The sequence below is a fragment of the Lissotriton vulgaris genome, chromosome 1_1, assembly GCF_964263255.1.
Source record: "Lissotriton vulgaris chromosome 1_1, aLisVul1.2, whole genome shotgun sequence".
Classification (NCBI taxonomy): Eukaryota; Metazoa; Chordata; class Amphibia; order Caudata; family Salamandridae; genus Lissotriton; species Lissotriton vulgaris.
In genome coordinates, this window is record NC_141685.1 from 1,037,881,418 (window position 1) to 1,037,907,854 (window position 26,437).

General features: G+C 44.9%; 1 protein-coding gene across 1 annotated transcript in view; it reads right to left on the reverse strand.

Moving 5' to 3' along the window:
- Positions 1–26,437, reverse strand: part of FARSA (phenylalanyl-tRNA synthetase subunit alpha) — a 97,239-nt gene that overhangs the window by 26,505 nt on the left and 44,297 nt on the right. Inside the window, exons 9-10 of the mRNA XM_086962212.1 lie at positions 7,869–7,968; positions 5,768–5,936 (exon numbers count right to left, since the gene is read on the reverse strand). Coding sequence (XP_086818338.1) covers positions 5,768–5,936; positions 7,869–7,968 — 269 coding nt within the window. The remainder of the gene's footprint in view (positions 1–5,767; positions 5,937–7,868; positions 7,969–26,437) is intronic.

The window sequence follows — 26,437 nt, forward strand, 5'->3', positions numbered from 1 at the left end:
GGCTTTACAGCTCACGAGCTGCAAGTAATTGGTTCAGTTTCTTTGTCCATGTAATTGACAGTGCATTTCTTTTTTGGGAAATCTCTTGTTAATGTTTTTATATACTGAACCATCACTTGCCCTCGTGCCAAATCCAACCAGTATGTGTGTATGTGTTTGGAATTGATGGGCTACTAGGGAAACCTACCAAAACCATACATTTTTGAATTGTAGACACCTAGGTGCTTTCAAGGAGCTATGGCTTGTGTGGATCCTCCAACGTTCCTTTACCCAGAATCCCCTGCAAACCTCAATATTAGTTAAAAAAAACAATTTTTTCAGCAATGTTTGTGTTGGAAAGCGTGCCATCACTGGGCTCACCCAAATTTCCTCCCTCCCAGCGTTCCCCCAGGTCTCCCGGAAAAAATGGTACCTCACTTGCGTGGGTAGGCATAGTGGCTGCGACAGGAAACGGTTCAAATCGTACGGTTGTGAATTTACAATAACCAATAGCAACATTACCTTTTTTGGGGGGGGGGGGGGACTGAGTTTTTGGACCGGGGCTCAGCGGGCATCTTTGGAAAGTACCAAACCCAAACAGTTCTGAAAACTAGACACCCGGGGGAGTCCAGGGAGGTATGGCATGCGTGAGTCCCCCAATGTTTTCCTACCCAGAAATCCCTGCAAACCATAAATTTTGGTTAAAAAAACAGTTTTCCAAACATTTTTGCGTGGGATCTCCGTGTCGGCACAAATGTCCAACCACCCAGCGTTCCCCTTGTTCTCCCGAGTTAAATGATACCTCACTTGTGTGTAAGGCAGTGGGGCTTAATTTGTAAAACATAAATACTACTTTTTCAAAAGTCATTTTCGGACTGTTCTGCTTTGGGGCACCCACACAAGTGAGGTATCCTTTTACTCGGGAGAACAAGGTGAACGCTGGGTGGTAGGACATTTTTGCCGACACGGAGATCCCACGCAAAAAAGTTTGGAAAAGTGATATATTTACCTAATTTTAAGGTTTGCAAGGAGTTCTGGGTAGGAAAACATTGGGGGACCTACGCATGCCATACCTCCCTGGACTCCCCCGGGTGTCTAGTTTTCAGAACTGTTTGGGTTTTGTACTTTCCAAAGAATACCACCGAGCCCCGGGCCAAAAACTCAGGTGCCCCCCCCCCCAAAATCAAGGTTGTTTTGCAATTGGCTATTGTAAATGCACCACCGTACGATTTGAACAGTTTCCTGTTGCAGCCACTATGCCTACCCACGCAAGTGAGGTACCATTTTTATCGGGAGACCTTGGGGAACGCTGGGTGGGCGGAAATTTGTGTGAGCCCAGTGACGCCACGCTTTCCCACACAAAAAAAGTGTGAAAAAACGGATTTTTTCAACATAAATTGAGGTTTGCAAGGGATTCTGGGTAAAGGAACGTTGGAGGATCCACGCAAGCCATACCTCCTTGGAAGCCCCCGGGTGTCTACTTCTCAGAAATGTGTGGGTTTGGTAGGTTTCCCTAGATGGGCGTCTAGCACGGGGCCAAAAACCCAGGTAACCCCTCTTGCAAAAGCTGGCGGTATACCTTCTCCTACCCAGAACTCCTTGCAAACCTTAAAATTAGGTAAAAATATCACTTTTCCAAACTTTTTTGCGTGGGATCTCCGTGTCGGCAAAAATGTCCTACCACCCAGCGTTCACCTTGTTCTCCCGAGTAAAAGGATACCTCACTTGTGTGGGTGCCCCAAAGCAGAACAGTCCGAAAATGACTTTTGAAAAAGTAGTATTTATGTTTTACAAATTAAGCCCCACTGCCTTAGACACAGGCCTTGGGCCCACCCACACAAGTGAGGTATCATTTAACTCGAGAGAACAAGGGGAACGCTGGGTGGTTGGACATTTGTGCCGACACGGAGATCCCACGCAAAAATGTTTGGAAAACTGTTTTTTTAACCAAAATTTATGGTTTGCAGGGATTTCTGGGTAGGAAAACATTGGGGGACTCACGCATGCCATACCTCCCTGGACTCCCCCGGGTGTCTAGTTTTCAGAACTGTTTGGGTTTGGTACTTTCCAAAGATGCCCGCCGAGCCCCGGTCCAAAAACTCAGTCCCCCCCCCCCAAAAAAAAGGTAATGTTGCTATTGGTTATTGTAAATTCACCACCGTACGATTTGAACCGTTTCCTGTTGCAGCCACTATGCCTACCCACGCAAGTGAGGTACCATTTTTCCCGGGAGACATGGGGGAACGCTGGGTGGGTGGAAATTTGTTGATCCACGCAGATTCCAGAACTTTCCACCACTGAAATGTCAGGAAAATGTGTTTTTTTGGTCAAAATCTTAGCTTTGCAAGGGATTCTGGGTAACAAAACCTGGGGATAGGCAGAGGAGTCACCCCTTCCTGAATTTCCCAGGGTGTCTACTTTTCAAAAATGTATAGGTTTGCTAGGTTTCACTAGGTGCAGGCAGAGCCAGGGCGCAAAAACTAAAGGTAGTCTTTTTGTCCAAAAAGCTCAAAATTTCACTGGAAAATTGAGGTGCAACCATGTTGCGTTTTGCGCTGTTTCTTGTCGCAGCCACTATGCCTACCCACGCAAGTGAGGTACCATTTTTCCCGGGAGACATGGGGGAACGCTGGGTGGGTGGAAATTTGTTGATCCACGCAGATTCCAGAACTTTCCACCACTGAAATATCAGGAAAATGTGTTTTTTTTGTCAAAATCTTAGCTTTGCAAGGGATTCTGGGTAACAAAACCTGAGGGTAGGCAGAGGAGTCACCCCATCCTGAATTCCCCTGGGTGTCTACTTTTCAAAAATGTATAGGTTTGCTAGGTTTCCCTAGGTGCAGGCAGAGCCAGGGCGCAAAAACTAAAGGTAGTCTCTTTGTCCAAAGAGCTCAAAATTTCACAGGAAAATTGAGGTGCGACCATGTTGCGTTTTGCGCTGTTTTCTGTCGCAGCCACTATGCCTACCCAGGCAAGTGAGGTACCATTTTTCCCGGGAGACATGGGGGAACGCTGGGTGGGTGGAAATTTGTTGATCCACGCAGATTCCAGAACTTTCCACCACTGAAATGTCAGGAAAATGTGTTTTTTTTGTCAAAATCTTATCTTTGCAAGGGATTCTGGGTAACAAAACCTGGGGGTAGGCAGAGGAGTCACCCCCACCCTGAGTTCCCCTGGGTGTCTACTTTTCAAAAATGTATAGGTTTGCAAGGTTTCCCTAGATGCCGGCAGAGCTAGGGTGCCAAAACTACAGGTAGGCACTTTGCCAAAAAAGGGTCAATTTGTAACTGCAAAATTTAGGTGTGAGCACGTTGCATTTTTCGCCGTTTCCTGTCGCAGGCACAAGGCCAACCCACACAAGTGAGGTACCGTTTTTATCGGGAGAATTGGGGTAATTCAAATTTGTAAATTAACTGTTATTACCCATTGAGCTTTCATGCATTTCTCCCTTTCAATGAAACACATTGTGTTTAAAAAAAAATTTTTTTGAAAAATGACCAATAATTCTCATGCTAGTATGAGTATTCCCAATTTTGAAAATTAGCAATTATATACTGTTTCTGAACTCTATAATTTGTACCCAATTCAGAAATACCTAGGTGACTTTCATACAGATTTTTCCATGTATACATTTTCCAAAACAAAGTGCTCTATACCCGGTAAATGAAAAAATACCATTGCAAGTTGCTCCTCAGTTTTTGGATCTGGGTTTGTCGGGTTCTTGGTGACACTACAAGTCCTATATATCCCCACAACCAGGAAGGTCTAACGGACATAACGGTATATTGCTTTCCAAGAGTTCTCAAAATTAGAAAAAGTTATAGGTGAAAACGTTGAGACAAAAGGCTGTTTTTTTAAACAAATTTTCATTTTTTTCGATATTTAACTGTTAGTTTCTATAAAGAAACCTTCATGGATTTAGACAAATGACCCCTTTCAGAATTCAGAATTTTGTGTACTTTTCGAAAATGTACAGCATTCCAGGATCCATTATTGCTTTCAAACTCTTTTCTACCATTAACTGGAAGGAGGTAGAAAGCTCTAAAAATAGCAAAAATAGGCTATGTCACAGAAAAATGCCAATACTGTGTGAAAAATGTCGGTTCTCTGACAAAAGACTGTTATTCCCTAAAAGCTATGAAAATGGAGATTTCAGCCCCACAAACCCTTTTTTGATAACGTTTTTAGGGAAAAACCCAGAGGCTTTCATTTGCAGCCCGTTTTTCCAATTTTTCTGAAAAAAACAAAAAAATCACTATATTTTGGTTACTTTCTGGGACCCCTCCAAGAGAATCCAGAAACCCTGGGCACCTTTGGATTCCACATGATGTTGGAAGAAAAGGACGCAAATTTGGCGTGGATACCTTATGTGGTCAAAAAGTTACAGGGGCCTAAGCGCGCACTACCCCAAATTGCCAAAAAAGGGCTCAGCACAGGAGGGGAAAAGGCCTAGCAGCGAAGGGGTTAAGCAGTAACATGGAAGTCATGCCCTCTAGGAACTTTGTGAGGAAAAGCTACCCCTCAACAAAGTCCCTTCAACAATCTACCCACTTCTCAGAAAAGGTGAGTCAGCAGAATTGGCATACTGTTCACAATGGAAACATTTACTGTGCAGAGAATCAGAAGTTGAGGAGTAGGGGACATTGTGGAACTGTATCACGTATGGCTGTAGGTAATCAAATCAACATGGTGACAAATATTACAAGCTAATGTTCTTTGGTATCTAATTCCATAAAAGTTCTTGTGTATTTATCCTGTGTCGGAAATTGAAGGATGTGATTGAGATGGAGGAGAGAACGGCCATGTATATTTGGTGTGACTGCTCAAAGCTGAGGTTTGTTTTGGAAAGTTGTTGCTAATCCGCTAGAGAATATACTGGGATACACTTTAGGTTCTCAGCTGACAAATTCTTGTCAAGCCCATGATTCCAAATAAAGGAGACCAAGGAGACATGCTCTTATATGTGTGATCTGCCGCACAATCTTGAACATTGTTCCCACAGTTCAGTTATGCTTAAGACCATCTGGCGTTTCCTCGCCTGCCAAAGCCACAACAGTTCCCCAAGTAGCCACCTGGTTCGAATAGTATTGCAGTTTACTTAAGTCAGCAACTGGAAGTTACGTTAGTATTCAGCGGGTGCTGAACAAAACCGAACACATTCTCTGCACCACTAGTTATTAGGGACTCCACAAGCTTTTACTCAGTGGCAGCTCCTGACCATATGAAACACATGGCAAATGTGTGTCTTATTATCAAGTTCCCTATACAATACATTTCCAGAATCATTGTGCCGGTTTAGATTACCTTGACATAAGATTCTCGGAGACTGTGCATCGAGGAAGACATTTTTCTAGAGGTAAGAAGTCCTTAGAATGCTGTGTCGCAGCAAAAGGGTCTCTCAATTTATCCAAGTGCAAACTTCACTTTCATTCTTTATAGGTAAACATTAAGATGAATCCAACCATCTCAAAAGCGCAACAACCAAAATAGGGTGAGTGACAGCATCTTATCTTCAAATGCCATGTCTTTAACTTGCTGACATCACTTATAGGTTTAAGGTTCTGTAGAGGTAAAACTATCATGGATACTGCATTCATAACAGGTTCTAATATACCCTGATCTTACGAAAATGAACAATACTTTTATAAGTGCTCAGACTTAAACCTCGAAGCTTCCTCTAGAGCACGTGGGATGGCTCTTCTCACTATCTCAAAAGCAGCAAGACTGCACCCATACACTCCCCAATGTCAGACAGAAGCAGTTACATTGAGCACAGATGGTATATTACCTAACTTATTGAAGAACTCTTTCAGTATGCCCATAAGGTCACCAAGGGTCATCCCATAGTCTGCCACCACGCCTTCGATCTGGTGAAATTCTGCCAGGTGTGTAGCATCCAATGTCTCATTGCGGAAAACCCGATCGATGGAGAAATACTTAACAGGAGTGAAAGCTTCCTGCATTGAGAAAAAACAAGAATACTTCAAAAAAAGGATCATGAAACTTATTAAAAAAAAAAAGAGAAAGGATTACATAACAGAAGCGCTGCACACTTCCTGAAGGACACATGTTGCTCCCTAAACATCATTGTAGTCGCTTTCTACCTCAACTGCTGAAATAAATAAGCTAAATTGTGCTCGTCCCTCTTCTGAAACAGTGCACACTGTAAATTAGAAATATAAAAATAGCAGTGTAAACAAAATATCAGTAACATCAATATATACTACATATGAAGCATTTATGGAGATGTGCAGAGTGTACTATGCCATTTGTTGCCATTGTTGTGTGGGGGGAGGGTCTATGACTCAAGAGAGGTAAAGTGTCTTGGGGGTCTTTATGCACCTTCCCTTCCTCAGCAATGGTGGTAAATAGCCTATTATACTCTGCTCATCTGCATGTATGGTTTAAGCTGTGCTGTTTTTCCATGTGCTGTAGTTAAAAGCAGCTCTATTTAACAATCGTAGAACAGGGGTTTTGATATAAGCAGTGAAATAGAATCACAGTTCCTAGATCTTGTGAACAGAGCCTGTGGTGTTTTCTTTGGAAAAGGTTATCCTACAAAAGAATATTTGAGCCACTGATCAGTGTTTTCTCAAGTATGTTGGGTACTGCTCTAATACTAAAATGTGTGAATCTCTGTGCATGTTACAAATAACATACATTATTCGGTCATATGTATTTGCACTGCACATGTGTATATTTATTTTACCCAGTGCCGTCTGCCACTGGATGGTTATAAATAGGACCACGTTTAGACAGGAAAATGATTTTTTGGTTTGCTACTAACTTTGGCACCATTTGATGAATATTCAAGGCCCTTCTTAAAAAAACTGTCTCATCCACCTCAGCTTCTTAGAAAGAGGTGCTCCGTTAACCAGGCCGGAGAAAAAGAGGTTCCCAAAATGCGTTTATTCCAAGCAATATTCCATAGGAAAACTGTGATACCGTAAAAATGGCTGTATAGAATTACAACAAATATGGCACAAAGATATAGCTTTATTCAGATAGTGTATTTTTTGAGACTGAGGATAAATATCAAATTTTTTAGAAATTAAGGCTCAGAATTTATTTGTGTATCTCACCGCGGAGCATGCGTGGATCCGACAGTTACAAAGAGAAGATTGGATTGGCTGCCACCACATCATTAAACTGCACACAATCGGATCAACACAGTTTCGTCAGATGATAGCCATAACGTGTTGCGCTTGTCACTAATCACACTAAGCTGTGTTCGGAGAGGAACGTAGCCTGAAATTTTGAACTGCACCATAGTAGGGCAGTATCCGTATCTGGAATTTCTAATACGAGTGTGGAAGATTTTGGCTTTCCTGAAGAAGGTGCGGGTTATAGAACATTGGACCCACCGAAACGCGTTGCTGCTTTGTTTGTTTGAATACATCACGGATTAGTGATAAGAGCAACACTTCAAGTCTATCATCGGACGAAAATGGGTTGTTCCGATTGTGTGCACTTCAATGTATTTCTTTTCTGTCTGACAACTGTGATGTTTTCTTGATTTGAAAATATTTTTTCTTGTTCTTTTTCCCACTCGCTGCTGATGTGTGTTTTTTTTCGTTTTTATTCATGATCACGGTTTTTAATTGAATGATATATTTGTGAACTTCATTTTGCCCTAAATTATTTTTAACATTGTGATTAGCTGTCCATGTATATATACAATTTCAATACATTTTAATACAAAAGTAAATTTTTTTACTTGATTTTTAAGCTCATTAATCTTGCACCTCTGTGTTTGGTTGACTCTGGATGACTTTGATTAAGTTTGGGAGTGGATGTGAATAACTAGTTGTCTTGTATGATCTTTTTCCCTAGAGGATTGTTCTTCTGACTTTGATTGTGCCCAATCACCAGTGCCCAGAACAGCGTACCTGTTGAGCCAGCTGATAGAGCATCCGAGCACTCACAGCTGTTGTGTGTGTGCGTAGGAGGTTCTTCCGTGCTTCTTCAATAGTCCAGTTATACTTGTATCTGTCAAGAAAAGGGACATTAAGTGAGCTGGCACATCATCTCGCTACCTTATCCATATAACTGGTCCTTTACGTTCACTTATTCCTCCACCCTCTTACCTGCCCCAACCATCTTCAACATTTTACAGGCTGTGCCTGCCAACACACCATGGCTCAGAACAACTTACCTCAGAGAACTAGTAATATTGTTACCGGAATTCATTGGTTCTATATTAACGGCTTTCTGCCTGATCAATCACTACAGCACTACAGTGTGAAATCCCTGTTCAGTTGATAAATAGTTTAGACATAACCCTTTTCCTGAAGAAATTATATTGTGTTTCTTGTTTTAGTTACTCAAAGTACAACAGTGTTGGTATAAAATGGCTTAATCAGGCTTGACTATATTCCTTAGATGTTTCAAAAAAGATGTCTTTGAGTGGACGAATCAGAATGCATCAATTTACACAATACAAACAAACATTACTGTATTCACATTAAGAGGATTGGGATTCTCAAGGAAGGGAAACTTCTGAAAATCTACATCGCGCAAGTCAAATCCTGCCGCATCCCATTCCTAAAGAAGGGCTTCCACTAGTTTGGCTTCTTGTTAGTCAACCAGAAATGTCAATTGTAAATTAGGTGGGTGCAGGAGCTTCATGCAAATGCAAAACCATCAAGAACCGTCCCAGCAGCCTAGCACTAGAGGCCGCAGGTTAGCCTGATGACATGCTGTTGCTGAGGCACAACGCCCCACCCCCTTCCTCTTTCCTTCGGCGGCTTCCGGGGCGAGCTATGGAAGTCATGGCGGGTCGCAGGGAGGGTACGATGTGCGGCACCATCAACGTCAGGGCCACGCGGAGGGTACGATGTGCAGCACCATCAGCGTTGGGGCTGCAAAGAAGAGTGGTGTGGTCTGGCTGTGAGGCAGCGGAAGATGCAGGCTGCTTCTGGTCCCTTGTGATCTCTGGATTAGGGACGTGGAGACGTTGAGGCGCGAAGTCGTCAGCCCCGCACGGGGTGCCGCCGGCCACGGAAATAGCAGCACGTAGAGATAGCGGAAGCCGCCATATGGAGGCAGAGATGGATGGTGCTGGACAGCGTTCGGAGGTGCTGGCGTAGAGCCGGTGAACCGGTGAGACACAGGGGGCAGCGAGCAATAAGTGGTGGAGCTGGGGGGCTGTGGTATTGCGGCACTCCAATACTGAGCCGAGGGTGCAGAGCTCTGGGTCAGTGGAGACTGTGAGGTGCACAGAGACGCGATGGAACTGTGAGTCACAACACGGCAAGGCTGTGAGTAAGGCTTCAAGAAAATAGACAGTAGTGCTGGGCTTATTAACCAGGATGGTGAGCTGTGCTGATCTATAAATTCCTCAGGAGTACCAGTGCATGTGTATACTTTGACTGATTATAGTAGGTGCTTACTGCAAGTTGCCCCATAGCTTTTCTTCAGTTGTCTCTTGTATTGGCTTGTTGTAAGCATCTTTGTGGCAGACGGTTGCTCATTGTGTACTGGGCAGAACAAAACCGGCTCCCCACCCCGACACAAGGTGCCCTATGTGGAATAGTAAGCTACAACCTAGGTCTAAGGAAGATAATTAAGAGTTTGGTCTGTGAGCTATGCAGCAGATGGTCCTGAGACGGTCAACAACACTAGCAGGAGCTCCTGCTGCAGCCCCACCCCTCCATAGCTAACTCAGAAAGCTTGGCGGCAAACAGCGCAGTCCCGCATTTTGGCAGCCAGGAGAGGAAGAACCAGACAGAAAGTTAGGGGAGAAATTAGTATCATGAGCTCACAAATGGCTCTGCTTTCTCTCAAGTCTGCTCCCATGTTATCAGACTCCACTGGAACTTCATGTTCTCTAGGGTCTTCTCCACAAATAAGGGCTGGGGGCAAAGGAAGAGTGAATGGGGCAGACGCTGCTAGATCCCCAATGGAAGCAGAGGGAAAACTGGACAAAGCGCTAGAGGAGACAACACCATGGTATCCCAGTATTATGCAAGCTGTGAGTGCAGTCATTAACACTAAAGAGATGGGAAGGCCACAATTTGTAGCATCAGATAACAAGATCCTAGAGCCAGATAATCCTCCCAAGGAGTACCCTGTATTCTCTAGAAACCATAAGCCTAACCAGATGGCTGACAAGGTGTCTACAGCAGAAAAGATAGTTCTTGAAGAAGCTGCCCCTGTTATGCAGGAAAGCGGTACTGCTGTTTTTGTGGCTACTGTTCTTTCAGGAGAGAAAGGGAAGACTCCCCTTGAAAAAGGTTCAGTGGATCAAGTTCAACCTATGCAACAGGTGGAGTCTGCTCAAGAGGTAGCTCTGGATACAGTGAGATGCAAGTCAAAGGTGCTAGAGGATCTGGGGCCTTTATCACCCGTACCACAACACAGGTGAGAGAGCCAGGTGGATTTGGATAGAAGGCGCAGTTAATGGGATAGCTGTCATCCTGCTTAACTACTATGGGCCAAACGGAGATTACTGCGTGGTCCTGAAACAGATATAGGACTAGCAGGTGAATGTGCCTATAATTATGGGACGAGATTTAACTTCATACAAGATCTGGGCCTGGATACCTCTAAGAAGGGACAAAAGCAATTAAAACCTCAAATAGACAGGGTTTTACAAATTATAAAATAGGATTTTGCCTTACTAGATCCATGGAGGGTAGATCATCCAGGCAGCTCAGAGTTCACGTGCTACTCAGGCGAGATTTCAAACAGCATCCCGGTTTGATTCTTTTTGCTGATAAGTAATCAACTCGCAAGGGGGAGGAATCTCTGATTCTCTCTAACCCTTTCTCAGATCACTCTCTAGTCTCCTTGTTAATACACTTGCCCCCCCCCCCCCCCAGAGAAAATATTACAGGTGGCATGTTGATAAAACATTACTCTCGGACCGAAAATGGATTGCCGAAACTCTAGATTTCATAAAGTGTTTTTTTTAGGAAAATGTGAACACAGCAAAAGGTTTTATGGTGTGGGAAGATTTCAAGGCCATGTTTAGGGGTTGGGTGGTGGCATATAAGGGCAAACTTCACAAAATGAGGAAACTGAAGATTGATGGATTCCAGGAGGAAGTGGAGCAGGCTAGGAGAGAACTTTTGGGTAGGCCAACCGGGGAACTAGAAGTCAAGGCACTCCATCAGGAAGTAGTAATGGCAAAGGAGGAGTTGAAACGTTTTTTTATACTTGAGGAAATTGCTGCGAGTAAAGCTACTGAACAAAAGGGTCTACGAGGAGAGCCAGCACATCGGCAAATTCCTAGCCTGGTCCACAAAAACGCACCAGAGCAATCAGTCTGTTCCACAAATTAGAGATCCCAGTACAAGGTGCCTGGTGAATGATAAAGACGAAATTGCAGACTTTTTTTGTGTCTCATTTCAGTAAGATCTATGCGGAAGTCCAGCTAGGTAGCCCTCAGGCTCTTGTGGACTACTTTATGTCAGTCCAGCTACGATCAGCGAGGAGGACTGTATGCTCTTGAGCGAGCCGATCTCAACCGTAGAATTAAGTGAAATCATAAAACAAGCATTTACAATGCAATGGTTTCGCCTTTGGAAAGGTTAGAGCTATTGGCATTGTAAATGACAAAATTTGTATTTATGTGTTGGTTTTGAAAACAGATAAATAAATGGCATTGTCATTTACATTGCCATTAGCTTAATCGCTCGCAAATGTGAGACCTATTGTACCCTACGGACAAGCTCAGTAGACAGCAATTACTACCACACACACCCAGAGCCACACACACACATCCAGAGCCATCCGCACACACACACCCAGAGCCAGCCACACACACACACCCAGAGCCACACACCCAGAGCCACACACACACCCAGAGCCACACATACACCCAGAGCCACACATACACACACCCAGAGCCACACATACACACACCCAGAGCCACACACACACACCCAGAGCCACACACACACACCCACCCAGAGCCACACACACACACACACACACCCAGAGCCACACACCCACACACACACACACACACCCACACCCACCCAGAGCCATACACACCCACCCAGAGCCAGCCACACACACATACACCCAGAGCCAGCCACACACACACACACCCAGAGCCAGCCACACACACACACACACACCCAGAGCCAGCCACACACACACACCCAGAGCCAGCCACACACACACACACACAGAGCCAGCCACACACACACACACACCCAGAGCCACACACACACACACACACACACCCAGAGCCACACACACACACACACACACACACCAAGACACACACACCCAGAGCCACCAACGCACACACACAGAGCCACACACACACCCAGAGCCACACACACACACCCAGAGCCACAATCACACACACACACCCAGAGCCACACACACACACACCCAGAGCCACACACACACACCCAGAGCCACACACACCCACCCAGAGCCACACACACCCACCCAGAGCCACACACACCCACCCAGAGCCACACACACCCACCCAGAACCACACACACCCACCCAGAGCCACACACACACCCACCCAGAGCCACAGACACACTTAGGAGAGCAAGCACACCGAGGGGCCAGGGAAGCAAGCACATCGAGGGGGCAGGGAAGCAAGAACAGCGAGGGGGCAGGGAAGCATGCACAACGAGGGGGCAGGGAAGCAAGCACAGCGAGGTGGCAGGGAAGCAAGCACAGCGAGGGGGCAGGGAAGCAAGCACAGCCAGGTGGCAGGGAAGCAAGCACAGCCAGGTGGCAGGGAAGCAAGCACAGCCAGGTGGCAGGGAAGCAAGCACAGCCAGGTGGCAGGGAAGCAAGCACAGCCAGGTGGCAGGGAAGCAAGCATAGCCAGGTTGCAGGGCAGAAAGCACAGCCAGGGGAAGGGGAACCATGGGGCGGATGCCCATCATCTGAACTGGCACACCTCTGCTGTGTGCCGTCACAAAGATACACGGTACAGGACAAACATCAACTGCAACCTATGTGTCTGATATGCACACCTAAAAGGAACAACTGCACTCCTAACTCTAAAGTGCCAGCAGACACATACATCGTGTGTACATAGAGCCATTTCAGGAACCTTTTCTTAGCGCCACCACCTCACCTTCACACTCGGGCAACTCGCCAGGCGGGGCAAAAGCCTTGCTCACTTCTGTAGCTTTTCTTGAGGAAACCTGAGAAATACAAATAGTATGTACTGGCACCAAGTTCGCACATGTGGTGAAAGTGCACGAGGTGCACTTCAGTTGAGCTACCTAATCACCATATGATTGTGTGCACTATACAGTCACAGAAAGCCCAGCAACTGCGTCAGGCTGCATAAAAATGAAACAAAAATGACTCTTACGTGAAGCCTTTTTGTTCCAGTCCCTGTTCAGTATGTGTAATGGGAAAGTGCACTTTGTATGTACTGGCTGCGGCCATGAAAGTGCAGTCTTAAATATCGGTAGCCGCCGCTGCAAACAATGGAAACTACGAGGTGCCAGGAAGTGCACGGTCTGCACCCGCAGAGTGCACTAAAAGGTTCCTTCTGGAGAAAGCATGGGATTTAAAAATACTTTTCCCCGCGTTTCTGCTACTTTTGCAAGTTTGGGGCAGCGTGTACGCTTCGTAGCGCTCCTATGCGCTTCGAACGGGAGAAATGGACGGCCCCTACCAATGCTCACGCATCTAGCGTGAGAAATGGACGGCCCCTACCAATGCTCACGCATCTAGCGTGAGCAACCGTACATGGCGTACAGCTTCGCAAATGGACTGCCCCTACCAATGCTCACGCATCTAGCGTGAGCAACCGCACGTGGCGTACAGCTTCGCAATGAGGATAGAAGCGTACGGGTCTTTTCAAAGGGGGGAAGCGGAAGGTACAGTTCACCAGGCAATATGAAGCGCACAGTTTATAATCCGGTAGAGTACAGTGGGAGCGCACAATTCTTTTTATAGGCAGTCCAGATGGGCCGAATGGTGTGCACAGGTTACGGGCGAGCTGCCAAGCGTACAGTTAGTTTTCCTGAAGCACACAGTCTTTTCGATGCGCACCGTACCGGCAAGATGCCACGCACAGTACGGGGCGCAAAGTGTCAGTCCGACAACCAACAGACACGAAGAACAGTACACAGAGACGACAAGACACGGAAATCGCGCAACCCACCCCTGCAAAAGACATGTCCAAAATGGCCAAAACATGGCGCGAGAAAAAAAAAAAAAAAACCCGCCCACTGACGCAATGACGTTCTACAAGGGGCGGAGAGGGGAAAAAAAAAAAAAAAAAAAAAAAAAAAAAAAAACCGCCCACGAATCGCCTCGGACAATAACGGACAGATTTCTCTTCCAATGGCTAGCCTCCATTTATGGAGATAGCCAATGGAAGAGAGAGGCGGGACAAAGCCACATACTATTCTAACATAAGATTTCGCCTGCGCGAACGCTGCTGTGCAGCGGACGCCAGGCGAAACCTAAAAATGGCAAATGTGCAGGCAAGTGGTAGTGATGGGATCCCTATTGAAGTTTAGCAATTATTTTTAGACGAACTCGCTCCGTTTTTGGTATTGCTATACAACCAAATAATGGCCGGAGTGGGAGTCTCAGATAGATTTAAGGAGTCAGTTGTGATCTCTATTTTACAGAAGGATAAGGACCCGAAAGGTCCAAGTTCTTACCGCCCAATAAGTCTACTAAATGTAGACAAGCTTTTTAGGAAAATCTGGGCAAACAGGATTGCAAGATGTGTGCAATATCTGGTACACGCAGATCAAATAGGGTTTCTGCCTGGGAGATCTATGGCTGAAAATACTTTTTATCTGACCCAGGCCATTGATTACTTTTCTGCTAGTAAGGAGGGTGCGGCCATTTTAATGATGGACAAGAAAAGGCATTCGATTTAGTGGACTGGCCTGCCCTCTGTTATTTTGGGGGGGAGTTTGACTTTACACGCCATCTGATCGAGATGCTAGAGAGAATTTATAGGGGAGCTATCGCAAAAATCATCAAACTCTGCGGAGGTGGGAGAAATGGCAATAAGACAGGGTACAAGGCAGGGATGCCCTCTCCCCCCCCCCCCTTTTATTTTCACTCTTTATTGAGCCACTAGTGATAAAAATTAGTTCTAATGTATTAATCCAAGCTCCCCTGGTTGAAATGGCAAAAATCAAGTTGTTTGTCGACTATTTGATCCTGTATCTGAACCCAGAGAAAGCAAATGTTCAGAGAGCGCTGGAAGAAATCCAGGCGTTTACAGAACTAGGGGTGTATAGGGTTAATCAGTCTAAAACTGAGCTTCTCCTACATAATGTATCAGGAATAGAGTTGCCAGAAGGGTTAACATTACTTCCTCTAAAACCTATTCGATATCTGGGCTTGTACATGACGACAGACTTTCTTCAACTCTTTCCTCTGAATTATGGTAGAACACTTGATAAAATAAAAAGTCTGCTAGAAAGTTGGGCACTTTTACCTCTAACGATAATAGGCCGAGTCTCTTTGATAAAGAAGTCGATCCTTACCCTGCTGATATTCTTAACTCTTCCTTTCAAGATACCAATCTCATATTTTAATGAAGTGGATAAGGTGAAATCGGGAGTTTTTCTGGGCTAGGAAAAAACCTTGGATTAAGTTATCTATTTCACAATTGGATGTAGGACAGGGGGGTCTTGCCTTACCTCATTTAGCTACTTATTACCAAGCTGCGTTACTCAGCTTAACAACTACGCTATCTGCCGTTTTGAATTTTGATAATTTTCTAATGGCTCTTATGTTAACAGAGAGAGCAATTAAGCTACCAGCATTCCTGTGTACTGCAAAGCTACCCAAAAAGACAAGATATAAGGTCGTGAATACACTCCTAAGCCGCATACAGCAGTTTCATAAAAACTATAATATTCCATCATGTCATGCATATTCCTCTCTTTAGGACTGCGAGTCCTAAAGCTCTTGCAAAAGGAGATTCAGCCCTAAAATACACTAGGTTTTCGTAAGCTAGGGAATTTTTACAATGGCGCTAATTTGTTGTCGTTGGATGTCTTCATAAATCAATCCGAACCTCAGAGCCGCGATCTTTGGTTTAGCTTCAGGCAGATTACATGCTTTCTCTCGACCAACTATATAGGAATTAGTGAGAGAGCCAGAGTAATTTTAAAAGCAGCCTTTGAGGTAAATTTAATTGGCATTGGTAGTTGGTACAGGTTACTACGCCAGGAGTCGAATAAGTGCCTGGTGGAAACTATGCTGCCAAAAATTGCTCAGGAAACGAAATGCTGGTTCAATAGGCAGGAATGGCTACGAGTCTGGAGCTTGGCCACAGAGCTTTGAGGGCTGCCAATTTTAAAATAACGTCTTTCCTTTCTAGATGGTTGGCCTATTACACTCCATCCAGACTCCATAAATGGTTTCCAACAACACGGAATGACTGTTTTAGATGTAATTTGCCAGTAGAAGGAGATTGGACACATACATTTTTAACTTGCCAGCGATTACAATACTTTTGGGAGGAGGTGTTTAGGATTATTAGTAAATGCCTGTCAATAGACATTCTCCCATGCGCATCGTTGGCTTTACTTGTTTTTTCCTATGTAGTTGGTCAGCTCTCCATATATAGACAATGTTTTGTTTTCCTAGCAATAGCGGTAGTCAGATCTTTAACACATTTGCCGCGGCGCTAATTCCGCCACGGTGCGGTGGGGGTGAGGGTGCCTGGAGCTGCGTGCTCATGCCAGCTCCCGCCCATCATAAATCACGGTGGACATGTGCTCATGACGGCCAGGAGCCGTCAGAACTCCGCCCACTGATTAATTCCCCCGCGGGGAATTAACAGCGCGTGGGTGGAACGGCAACGTTCGGACGGCTCCCGGCCATCATGAGCACACGCCTACTGTGACTCATGCCGGCCAGGAGCCATCATGAGCACCGAAGAGGTTAATGTTACAGAATTGGAGATCTCAGAAAATTACTACATTGGCTCAGTGGCTACTTAAGCTAGAAAGGACCTATAGATTTGAAGAGGCCTATGCAAAGAGGATGGGGGCTCTGCAGAGATTTGGATTGACCTGGGATGGATATGTGGCAACCTCGTAAACAAACGGCACTAGGTAATTTAAATGATACGTTATATTAATTTCACATCAACAGTTAGTAACCTCTGCATGTTTCCGGAATAGTTAAAAAGGCGGTAGTCCCCAGGCGAGAACGTGGGGTACAGAATCAATCTAATTATGAAGTTCCCCTTCTCAAAGAATTAATTGAAATGACATAGGTCATTAAGGTAGGGCTTACACGTTACTATCGAGCTGCTATGTACAATGTTGGTTTTGCACATCATGTAAAATGGTATATGAATTTGACCTTTTTTTTTTACATGTCCTAAATATGGGAAGATATTTTATAGCTTTTAACTTTTTCTGTACATCCTGTTTATCATATTTATCGTGTACAAATGGATGATGAAATCTGATCTATTTATTGTCTGGTTTTAATATGAGATTGGAGATTTTGGAGTTTTGTCAGTTTCATATACCTTGGTTAATATGGCTGCTGTGTTTTTACGCTCAATAAAAAAAAAGAAAAAAATGTTTTTAAAAAGAACCGTCCCAGCCAAAAGGTAATAAATCAGCTTGCCAATTACTACATCCATCTAAATGTGATGAGAATGGAATGTCTTGGATTAGAGCCCTTCCTATCAACTTAAGTCATAAAACTTCTAAAGCTGGCCAATGCATTGAAAATCTGACTTGCCAGCCTTCAAACTGCTAATATCTTACTGTTTCCGCAGACACCAAGGGATCTCATCACAAAGTGATACAATCGCTTTAGTTAAACAATGGGGAAGAACCCCTCAATTTCTTAAGTGTTACTTACAGCATCGCTTTGCAACATATCTTACAATCTGTCAAACTAAGCACACTTATGACTTCCGCCTCTCTTGTACTTTTTACCTTACCCCATGCACTTTTAGTCTGGCACATCCATACAGCCTCATGGTAAGTCACATTGTCAATGTTTCTAGCTTGTGGTGCCACGTCGGTAAGGACTTTCAGTTTCTGAATTAGATTTTGCATAATTTTTCAGAAACCTTCTTGAATGCAAGTGCCCAGTCAACAAGTATCCTAATCAACTCCTATTGCCAATATCACACAATGATAGATCTCTTACTCCTTCACCACCTTCTGCTACTAGTTCCACTCCATTCTTCCTTATTTTGCTGCAAAGTCCCGCTCCAGGCATCGCGTTTTACAGCAGAAATGGCTGACTGATCGGAGGACGGGTCCTGGGAGCACTGTGAGCAGTTGTGGGGAGTGTTTCTCGCCCATTGCACGCCGCGGCCTGTGACTCGGCCAGGAGTCCACAAGGAGGCATCCTCCTGGAGTCAATATCGGACCTGAACACCAGATCCGAGGAGGACGACGTTCCCAAGACCTGCATTTCCCCATGTCAGCTCTCGCGCCCAAGGTGAGCCAATCTTCAGCGCGAGCGTCAGGAAGCACTCCCTGCTCCACTGTGAGATGTACACCCAGCAGAGACGTCACGCGGGCCGACGCCTGACCTTAAGATGGCGGCGCCCTTAAGACATAGGAGCTGCTGACCGACCTGCGAGCTCCTGGGACCTGGTGGCATCTGGACGGGCCCGGGAGCAACAGCGCGACCATCAGTGTACACCCATTGCTCTCTTATGGGGAACACACCCGACTGCGCTAAAACGTGGGCCGGCTGCTTGGTCCTAAGATGGCGGCGCCCTCAGGACATCGGTACCGCTGACTCTGCCTTTGTGTGCCATTAATGCTGCGGCAGTCCTGGAGAAATGTGTCCTGGGAGTGCTCTTGTGTGTGCGTCTGTGCGTGTATGGGGGGTGTGTGAGGACACATGTGTGTGTGCGTGCCTGTGCTTGTATGAAAGACTATGTTCACATTTGTGTGTGCTTGTGCATGTCTGTGCGTGTGATGGTGTGGACACGTATTTGGGTGTTTTTGTATTAGAGCATGTGATTCTACGTGTGCTTGTGTTTGTGCGCGCAGATATTTCTGTATGTGTGTTTATGTCTGTGCGTGTGATGGTGTGTGCATGTATTTGAGTGTTTTTATATTAGAGCATGGGATTGTATGTTTGCTTGTGAGTGTGGATGTTTCTGTATATGCACCCTCTGTTCGCGTAGGAGAGTGTATACGCACATTTGTTGTGTGCTTGTGCATGTCTGTCAGTGTGATGGTGTGTGTGTGCATGTATTTGTGTGTACGTCTTTTGGTATTTTTGTTCTGGAGAATGTGATTGTATGTGTGCTTGTGTTTTTGATTGTTTGTGCTGGTCTACGTGTATGAGAGTGAGAGCGCATTTGTGTGTGCTTGTGCATGTCTGTGCATGTGATGGTGTTGGCGTGTGCATGTATTTGGGTGTTTTTGTATTAGAGCATGGGATTTTATGTGTGCTTGTGTTCTTGGATGTTTCGGTCTATGTGCTTGTCTGTGCTAGTCTGTGCGCATATGAGAGTGTGTGCTCACATTGGTGTGTGCTTGTGCATGTCTGTGCGAGTGATGGTGTGTGCATGCTGGATTTGTTATTTTCTGGTGGCCGCTATCCTGGATATTGACTTTAACTGCCTGACCTTAGGATGGCCACAAGTGTACCAGTGTACAGTACAGTCCCCTGCCTAACCCCAAGATGGCTTCCATAGTGTCCCCTACACGTTGTTTTACTTCCCTGGGACAACAATTGGACATTGACCAGACCTTGAACCTATCCCCTAACCTGCCTACACATCAGGACTTGGAACCTGCGGAACTTACCCCAGACTGTGGAGACCTGGCGATTTGGCTGATGCCTGGTGGAGCTACCATATAGCTAAAGAGGAAACGGATGTGGACTCCCCCTCCCTGCCGTCACCACCCAGCCGACCCTTGGGCAGATTTTCCCCTCGTCTCTACGTCCTATCTTCGTCCTACCTCTTTACCATATCCCCTTACCCTTCCTTGCTCCATTCACCTTGTCCCCTATGTTCTTTGAATGCTTTTCCTGATACTTATGTACCTTTTAACTGATGTAAATTGCAACATTATTGTCCCTCATGTAAAGCGCTCTGATTCCATCGGGTCTAGCCAGCGCTATATAATAACTCATAAATTAAATGTGTTCCCATTTAGTACTCTTTCTCTACCTCCCTAGCTCCTATCCACTCTCCCCTGAATTTCTCACCTTGCCTGCTAAGTCTGCCTAGCCCCCTGTCCTTTGTGCTCTTTGACTAAGCACTCCTTCTCCTCTTGTTGGGAAAAGATCCAATATTTATACTCTGGAGTCTCAGCATACCCGCTGAGAGAGTCCACTGTGCCAAGGGAGCCACTCACAGCTGAAGACTCCCTCTCCCCTTTTTGGGGAAGGATCCAGTATGTAGGCCTTGGAGTCTCAGAGACCCCTCTGAGAGAGTCCACTGTGTAAAGGGAGCCTCCTGCAACAGAGATAGGGAAGTGATACCACTTCCCCTAGGATCACAGCTTACTGGACTTTGGACGTTGCTTTGACTTGACTACCGGTTTGTGTCCCCGTCGCCCTTACCCTCCTCTTTCCATGCGGTGTCCTTTACCCTCCCCTCCTCTTTCCCGCCTTCATTACCTGTCTTACTTCTCCAGTTCCTTCCCCTTCCCCTGAATCTTTCCCCTTGCCTGCTTTTCCCCTTACGTATTTGTGCTTATTGTTTATCTTGACCTTACAAGTAACTATGTTGCCATGCTCTAATAACTGTGTAACCTTTGGAACGATGAAACCTGTAACTATGATCTGATGCTCAGGTAAAGCGCTCTGATACCTCCGGGTCTAGCCAGCGCCATATAAAACCTTTAAAATAAATAAAATAAATAAATTCTTGTTTTTTGCAGAACGCTCTTTGAAGACATAAAGCCTAGGGACTTCATTTAGTTTTACGAATGGGAACCTCACCATGAATCAGTTCCTACCTGGAGTCAATCATCAGGGCTTCCACCCCACCAAACCCACAGTTCCTAATCATAATTTAGAGGCGGGGGACAGGTTTTCACAGGTCCATCAGTTTATGAAAATAACAAGGCCTACTTGTTTAGGCTGGACCCCTTGATTGTTTTCATGAAGCTCTCAAGAACAACAACAAATCATAAATGGCCCCCCACACAGGACAAATTCTCCCAGGCAGCACCATTACATTTTTGCTCAGAATAACCCCTGAGTTTTCAAGTTTATTTCTGCAAAACTAAAAAAAGCCTACCCAGCATTACATATTTGACAGAAGTCCTTCCGCCAGGTAAACAGGACCATTTTTGTACAAAATGCCCGGAAAGAGCAATGAAAAACTGAAAGTATGGTAGCTTGGCTGCTGTGCTGCAGGTCAGACAGGAGCATGGCGTTCATCAGCTCAGAGGCTTAGAACCATGCCTAACGCACTTTAAATGACCCCCTAGATCTGCAGCGGACCCCTCCTCTGCCGGTTTTCCTCTCAACATCGCTAGCACACTCAGTGCACTTTCCTACAATGATGCAAATAGAGGTTCCTGGCACTCATAAGCTTGGAATAGTCCTTGTTGCTCGCAAAGACCTATTCAAAGCTGTGAATGTAAAAATGATGTCCGTGCAGGAAAAAGTGCAGTAAACTGTAGCTTTTCCTGGCTGTATCCTAGGGATCTAATAATATCCCCACTCCCTGCTGTGGCTGATGTTTAATATCACTTTTTTGGGGGAGTATTCAGTTCCTGGTGCTTTCAGAGCAAGCTGGATTAATTCCCCAACGTTCGACTCCATTTCATCAAAGAACATTGATGGTGATTCTTCATAGAGTAGATCCTTTGCTGCCTTCAGTGGCAGTACTCCCTGATGCGGCAAAAGCGGATTCGTTGGAGTCACCTTTTTTATGATGGCAGCTTCCTATTGACTGGGGCTTGGAAACTATTTTTGGTCACTCATTACACTATTGTACACTAAACGCAAGGCAGCAGTCCAAGTGAACAAATTGTACTCTGGGACCTTTTGTATAGGAAGAGGAGCTTGTAAGGGGTGTTCCATTTCCCCTTTGATTTTTAGGTCTCGCCTGAGCCAGCAGCTCTGGCGAGACTTTTAGTAAGGGCTTCAGAAAATGCTACCACTGTGGCCTAGAGCTTGTGGTGCGGTGCGCGGGTGCACGCTTACGAGCAGAGGCACCATATGACTTTCCTCTCTCGTCATGGGTCATCAGCTTTCAAGATACGAGAGCTTTCTTTCACATTCCGTCAACTTTTTGTCCAGATGACTTGTTAACCATGACGCAGATACTTGATCCGAAAACAAAAGAAACATTTTAATTAGCGATTCAAATGTGGGACGTTAGGCCATAAAAATATGTTTCTACGTTTTGCATCATATAAGAAAGCAATTCTGTTTTCCCCGTACTGTGAATTTAACCTACTTGGAAAGTTCCTACCACATTGCAACCACCAGGTGGCGTAACAGCAAAGCAGACCAGTGCTTTTTGGGTGGCTCTTATATTCCGGAAGATTTAGCCATAAGCATATGTATTGTATTAATTATTTTCCAATACGAAAGAGCTTTGTAATCCCACTATAAAACACGCTTAGAGGCAGCCACAGATAAGGCGAGGGCATTTTGAAGGAGGCTCATCTTTAAGAAAAACTGTTTATGGCCTGAACACGTCTCTCTTTTTAAAAGTAAAAATATACGGCACATTTATTTGGCTGGAGAGAGTTTTTAATTCTTCACTCTTTCCCTCTCATTTGTTAATCGCTCATTTCTCCATGCCATCCACTTTTTTCTACTACTCTTCCTTCCTTTGTCATTGTCTCCCTTGTGTACCATCTCCTATCCTTTCACCCCTTCCATCTTTTTCTTTCTTTTAGTCTCTTTCCTGCTCCTCTATCCACTTGTTTGCCCTTCGATCCTCTCTTCTCCTTCATTTCCTCCTGTCATCCCCTTTCCCATCTCACTCTATTAGTCGGCCTCCTCTCACTTTTCCCTCCTTTCAGTGTCCCTCCCTCTCATTATCTGTTTAATAATTTCTGTTTGCATCTGCTATTTTCTGTCTTTTCCCCGCTTCTATCCTTCTTCTACCCTCTTTTCTCTCTCCTTTTTCCCTTCTTTTCTTTCATTCTCTCCCTCTAATTCCTTTCACTTACTTCTGCTTTGCCCCCTCTCTCTTCTGTCGCTTTCCTCCTGTCACTTCCCCTCTCTCGTACACCGTTTCTCTCTTGCCACCCTTTTATTCTCCTATCCAGCCTTTCATCTTCCTTGCCTTCCATTCTTTCATTGCCTCTTCCTCTCTTTCTCTATCCACCAATGTCTGCGTGTCCTCCTCTCCCTTCTCTGTCTCATTCCCTCTCATTAGGTTCTCCTCTGTCACCCTCCTCTCTCCCTGCCTTGTAGGGCTTCTAAAAGCCTATAAATTGCCCTGACAGGTGCATTTGCCTGACACTGGGAATACCCTTGGCTTTAGCTGTTCGCCTTTGATCTCCGTTGAGAGTTTTTTAGAATTGGCAATACCAAGACCTTTTTTTCTGCTCAAACTCAGGTGTGATTAAATTATATTTGTAGCAAGTAAAAGCGTCTCCAGTCCTGTATGCACGAGCTGTCTGCAGCATGTGTGCTTTTTTGTTGTTTTTAGGAGGCTGACGGTGAATCACAGGCAGGTTTTCCCAAGCTGGCCATTCATTTTGGATTGATTTACATGTTAATGAATTGCATCACATGCCCCTCGCACAGAGAAGCTACCAGCTCCTAAATCAGAGGCATATATATTGAGCCTGCCGTCGAGGCATGCATTTTGACCACCCTGAGAAATGAGTGAATACTCTTCAACAGGGAGCTGGTTTTGATGGCTACTTAGATATTTTGGGACAAGAGTTCTGGGCCTTTCAACGCGAGTGTGGCAGCTCAGGTTTAACATAGGCTGTGAGTGAATACAAGTATTCACTCTCTTGTGTTCAGTGGCTGCCCTAGTAAGATTTTAACACCGGCATTTACATATTTTCTGGCCCTGAATCAGTCTTTCGTGGATCCTGCACCCAACAGGTGTGGCCCCTTACACCTCAAATAAGAACACAACTGAGCCTGCTGTACTTCAGAAAAGTATTGATACATTATCTCTTTCATCTACAAATCAATTCGTTTTTGAACTCTTAAGCTTTTGCACATACTTTATCACTTAACGTTACCTTCTAACAGTTTAGGAATCACCATTGAATTCTCTACATTCACCGCAGAATTACTATTGCTTTCTGAAAAGCCTTTCTGAACATCTGCGCTATAGAAAAACAACAGATAGTACATTTTGTCAATCATTTTTTTTGTTAATGGGAGTATTCTCCTACACAAACGTTTTAACTTGTGGTCGCAGTGTAGCAACCCCCAAACACAGCAGCTTCATGCAGTTGTGATTTTTTCACAACTTTGTAAAAGGAATTTCGATGTCACACAGTCCTATATGGGGCACAGTGAAACGTTACTCATAGAAAAATCAAAGGTACTAATTTCAAGTTACTACAGAAGCACAGTTGAAATGCAAATTACACTTTTTTATTTTCCATTACAAATAGTTGTAACAAATGGAAAGTGCCAAACAAATCAAGTGAGTATAAATAAAGAGTGAGAGTCCCTATCTTCATGAGGTCAGCAGGAGCAAGCAAAATGTTTGAGAAAACCAGGTAAAACACCTTTCTATTTGTGCTATCTCATTATAACTCACCTCTCTTCCTATATTATTTCTCTCTAGACCTTGCCCCAAGGGTTGGCACTTTTCTTACCAGCCTACATTTAAAACTGCATGCCAGGCTTCTAAAAACAAGCATTGGCATAGCCAATAGGTCTCGCCTTTGGGACCTTATAAGTTTTTAGCCATGCAACAGTTGATGTTATTGCACCAAGGATATTGTGCTGCATAACTAAATACTTATAAGGTCCCATAAGCGAAACCTATTGGCTATGCCAATGCTTGTTGCTCTAGCAATAAAGCCACTAGCATGTTTTGTGAGGGAATTGCATACTTATGCCTATGCGGTTTAAGTGATATTTCCAGCAGACTGAAGAGATTCTATCTCCCATCAACCCTGACACTCTTAGCGTCAGCGGATAGTCTTGGCTGCAAATTCATTGGTCCAAGTCCGAGGTACTTCCAGTTACCAACTTTCTCCCTGTAATAGACAACCCCTGCAGTGGAGTCCTATTCAGGTTACTCATAACCAAGATCTAACGAGGGATTATTTTGACCCAGCGCTGGAAAAACAGAAAACTAATATTCACAAACTGATTCGGCTCCCCATTTCTTTGATAGGGAGGATCTCTCTGATTAGATGGTAGTGATATCTAAATTTCTATATTTATTCACAAATAGATCAGTCTCTCTACTGCTTCACTTTTTAAACAGCTGCACCAGGTCCTTTACGGCTAGGATGATGCAGTGGCCAACCAGAGTACGCTGGGAGGTGTTCACTAGATTGCTACAGGCAGGGGGTCTCGTTCTTCAGGACTTTCAAACATACTATCTAGTAGCACACGCGCACTACTTGAAATCTGAGCTACATCTCAGGTAACAACTGCACAAGTTAAAATTGAGCAGCTATTCCCTCACCCAGTCGATTTTAGGGAGAGTGAGGGCTTGCCTCATACCGCGAGGAATGATGTTGTCGACCTATCATGCCTGATGGGATCTAGCAAAACTACTGGTACTGGATAGGCTGCACTCACCTCTACTACCCCTAGCAGACAATCCATTGTTCCCACCCACTGTGGAAAAAGTAGTGAAGGGACTGGTGCGCACAATGGGACTGACAACAATTGGCGACCTGTTTGAAGACAGCATCTTTCTATCAATGCAAAGCTTCTGTCGACGCAACGGCACTACATCTCCAGCAGTGCTATGCTACCTTAAACTGCATTCGGCAGCCACGGCAGGCCTCCCCACATTCTCAGAGGCTTCACCTGAAATGGCTCTTCTCATTGTGTATATGTCAGGGCTGACATGGGGCACTCAATATCCTGTTTGCATTCCACACTCTGTTGATACTCTCCCGGAGGCCAAACACAGGATGAAGGATTCTTTGGGCCACCAACTTCTCAATAAGATTTGGACAAACTGTTGAGCAGAAGGAACGGATTCACCACTCAACTACAAGCATAATTTGATACATTTCAAACACCTCCGTCAATACTACTACCCTACTGAACATATTGCTAATTTTGGTGCTGGTGAGAGGAGTACATGTGCGAGGTGCGGCTTAGCAAGTTCAAATTTCCTACACGTCCTGGAATTGTATGCCAGTTTTAGCAAGGAGTGTTTTAGATTACAGGGGAGATGTTGGAGATCCCCCTCCTTTGGTTGCTTTACTGGGCAACACTTCTGCCTTATCTACTACAATCTGGCCCCTGGCATCCATGGTACTGGTCCTGGCAAAAAGATGAGTGTTTATGGTCTGGATGCAGAGGATGCCACCCACTGTAAAATAATAACTTCAAGATACATCATACTGCAAATATATGGCAGAACACCATGCAGAGGAAATTCACTCCATGGTCCACCCAAAGG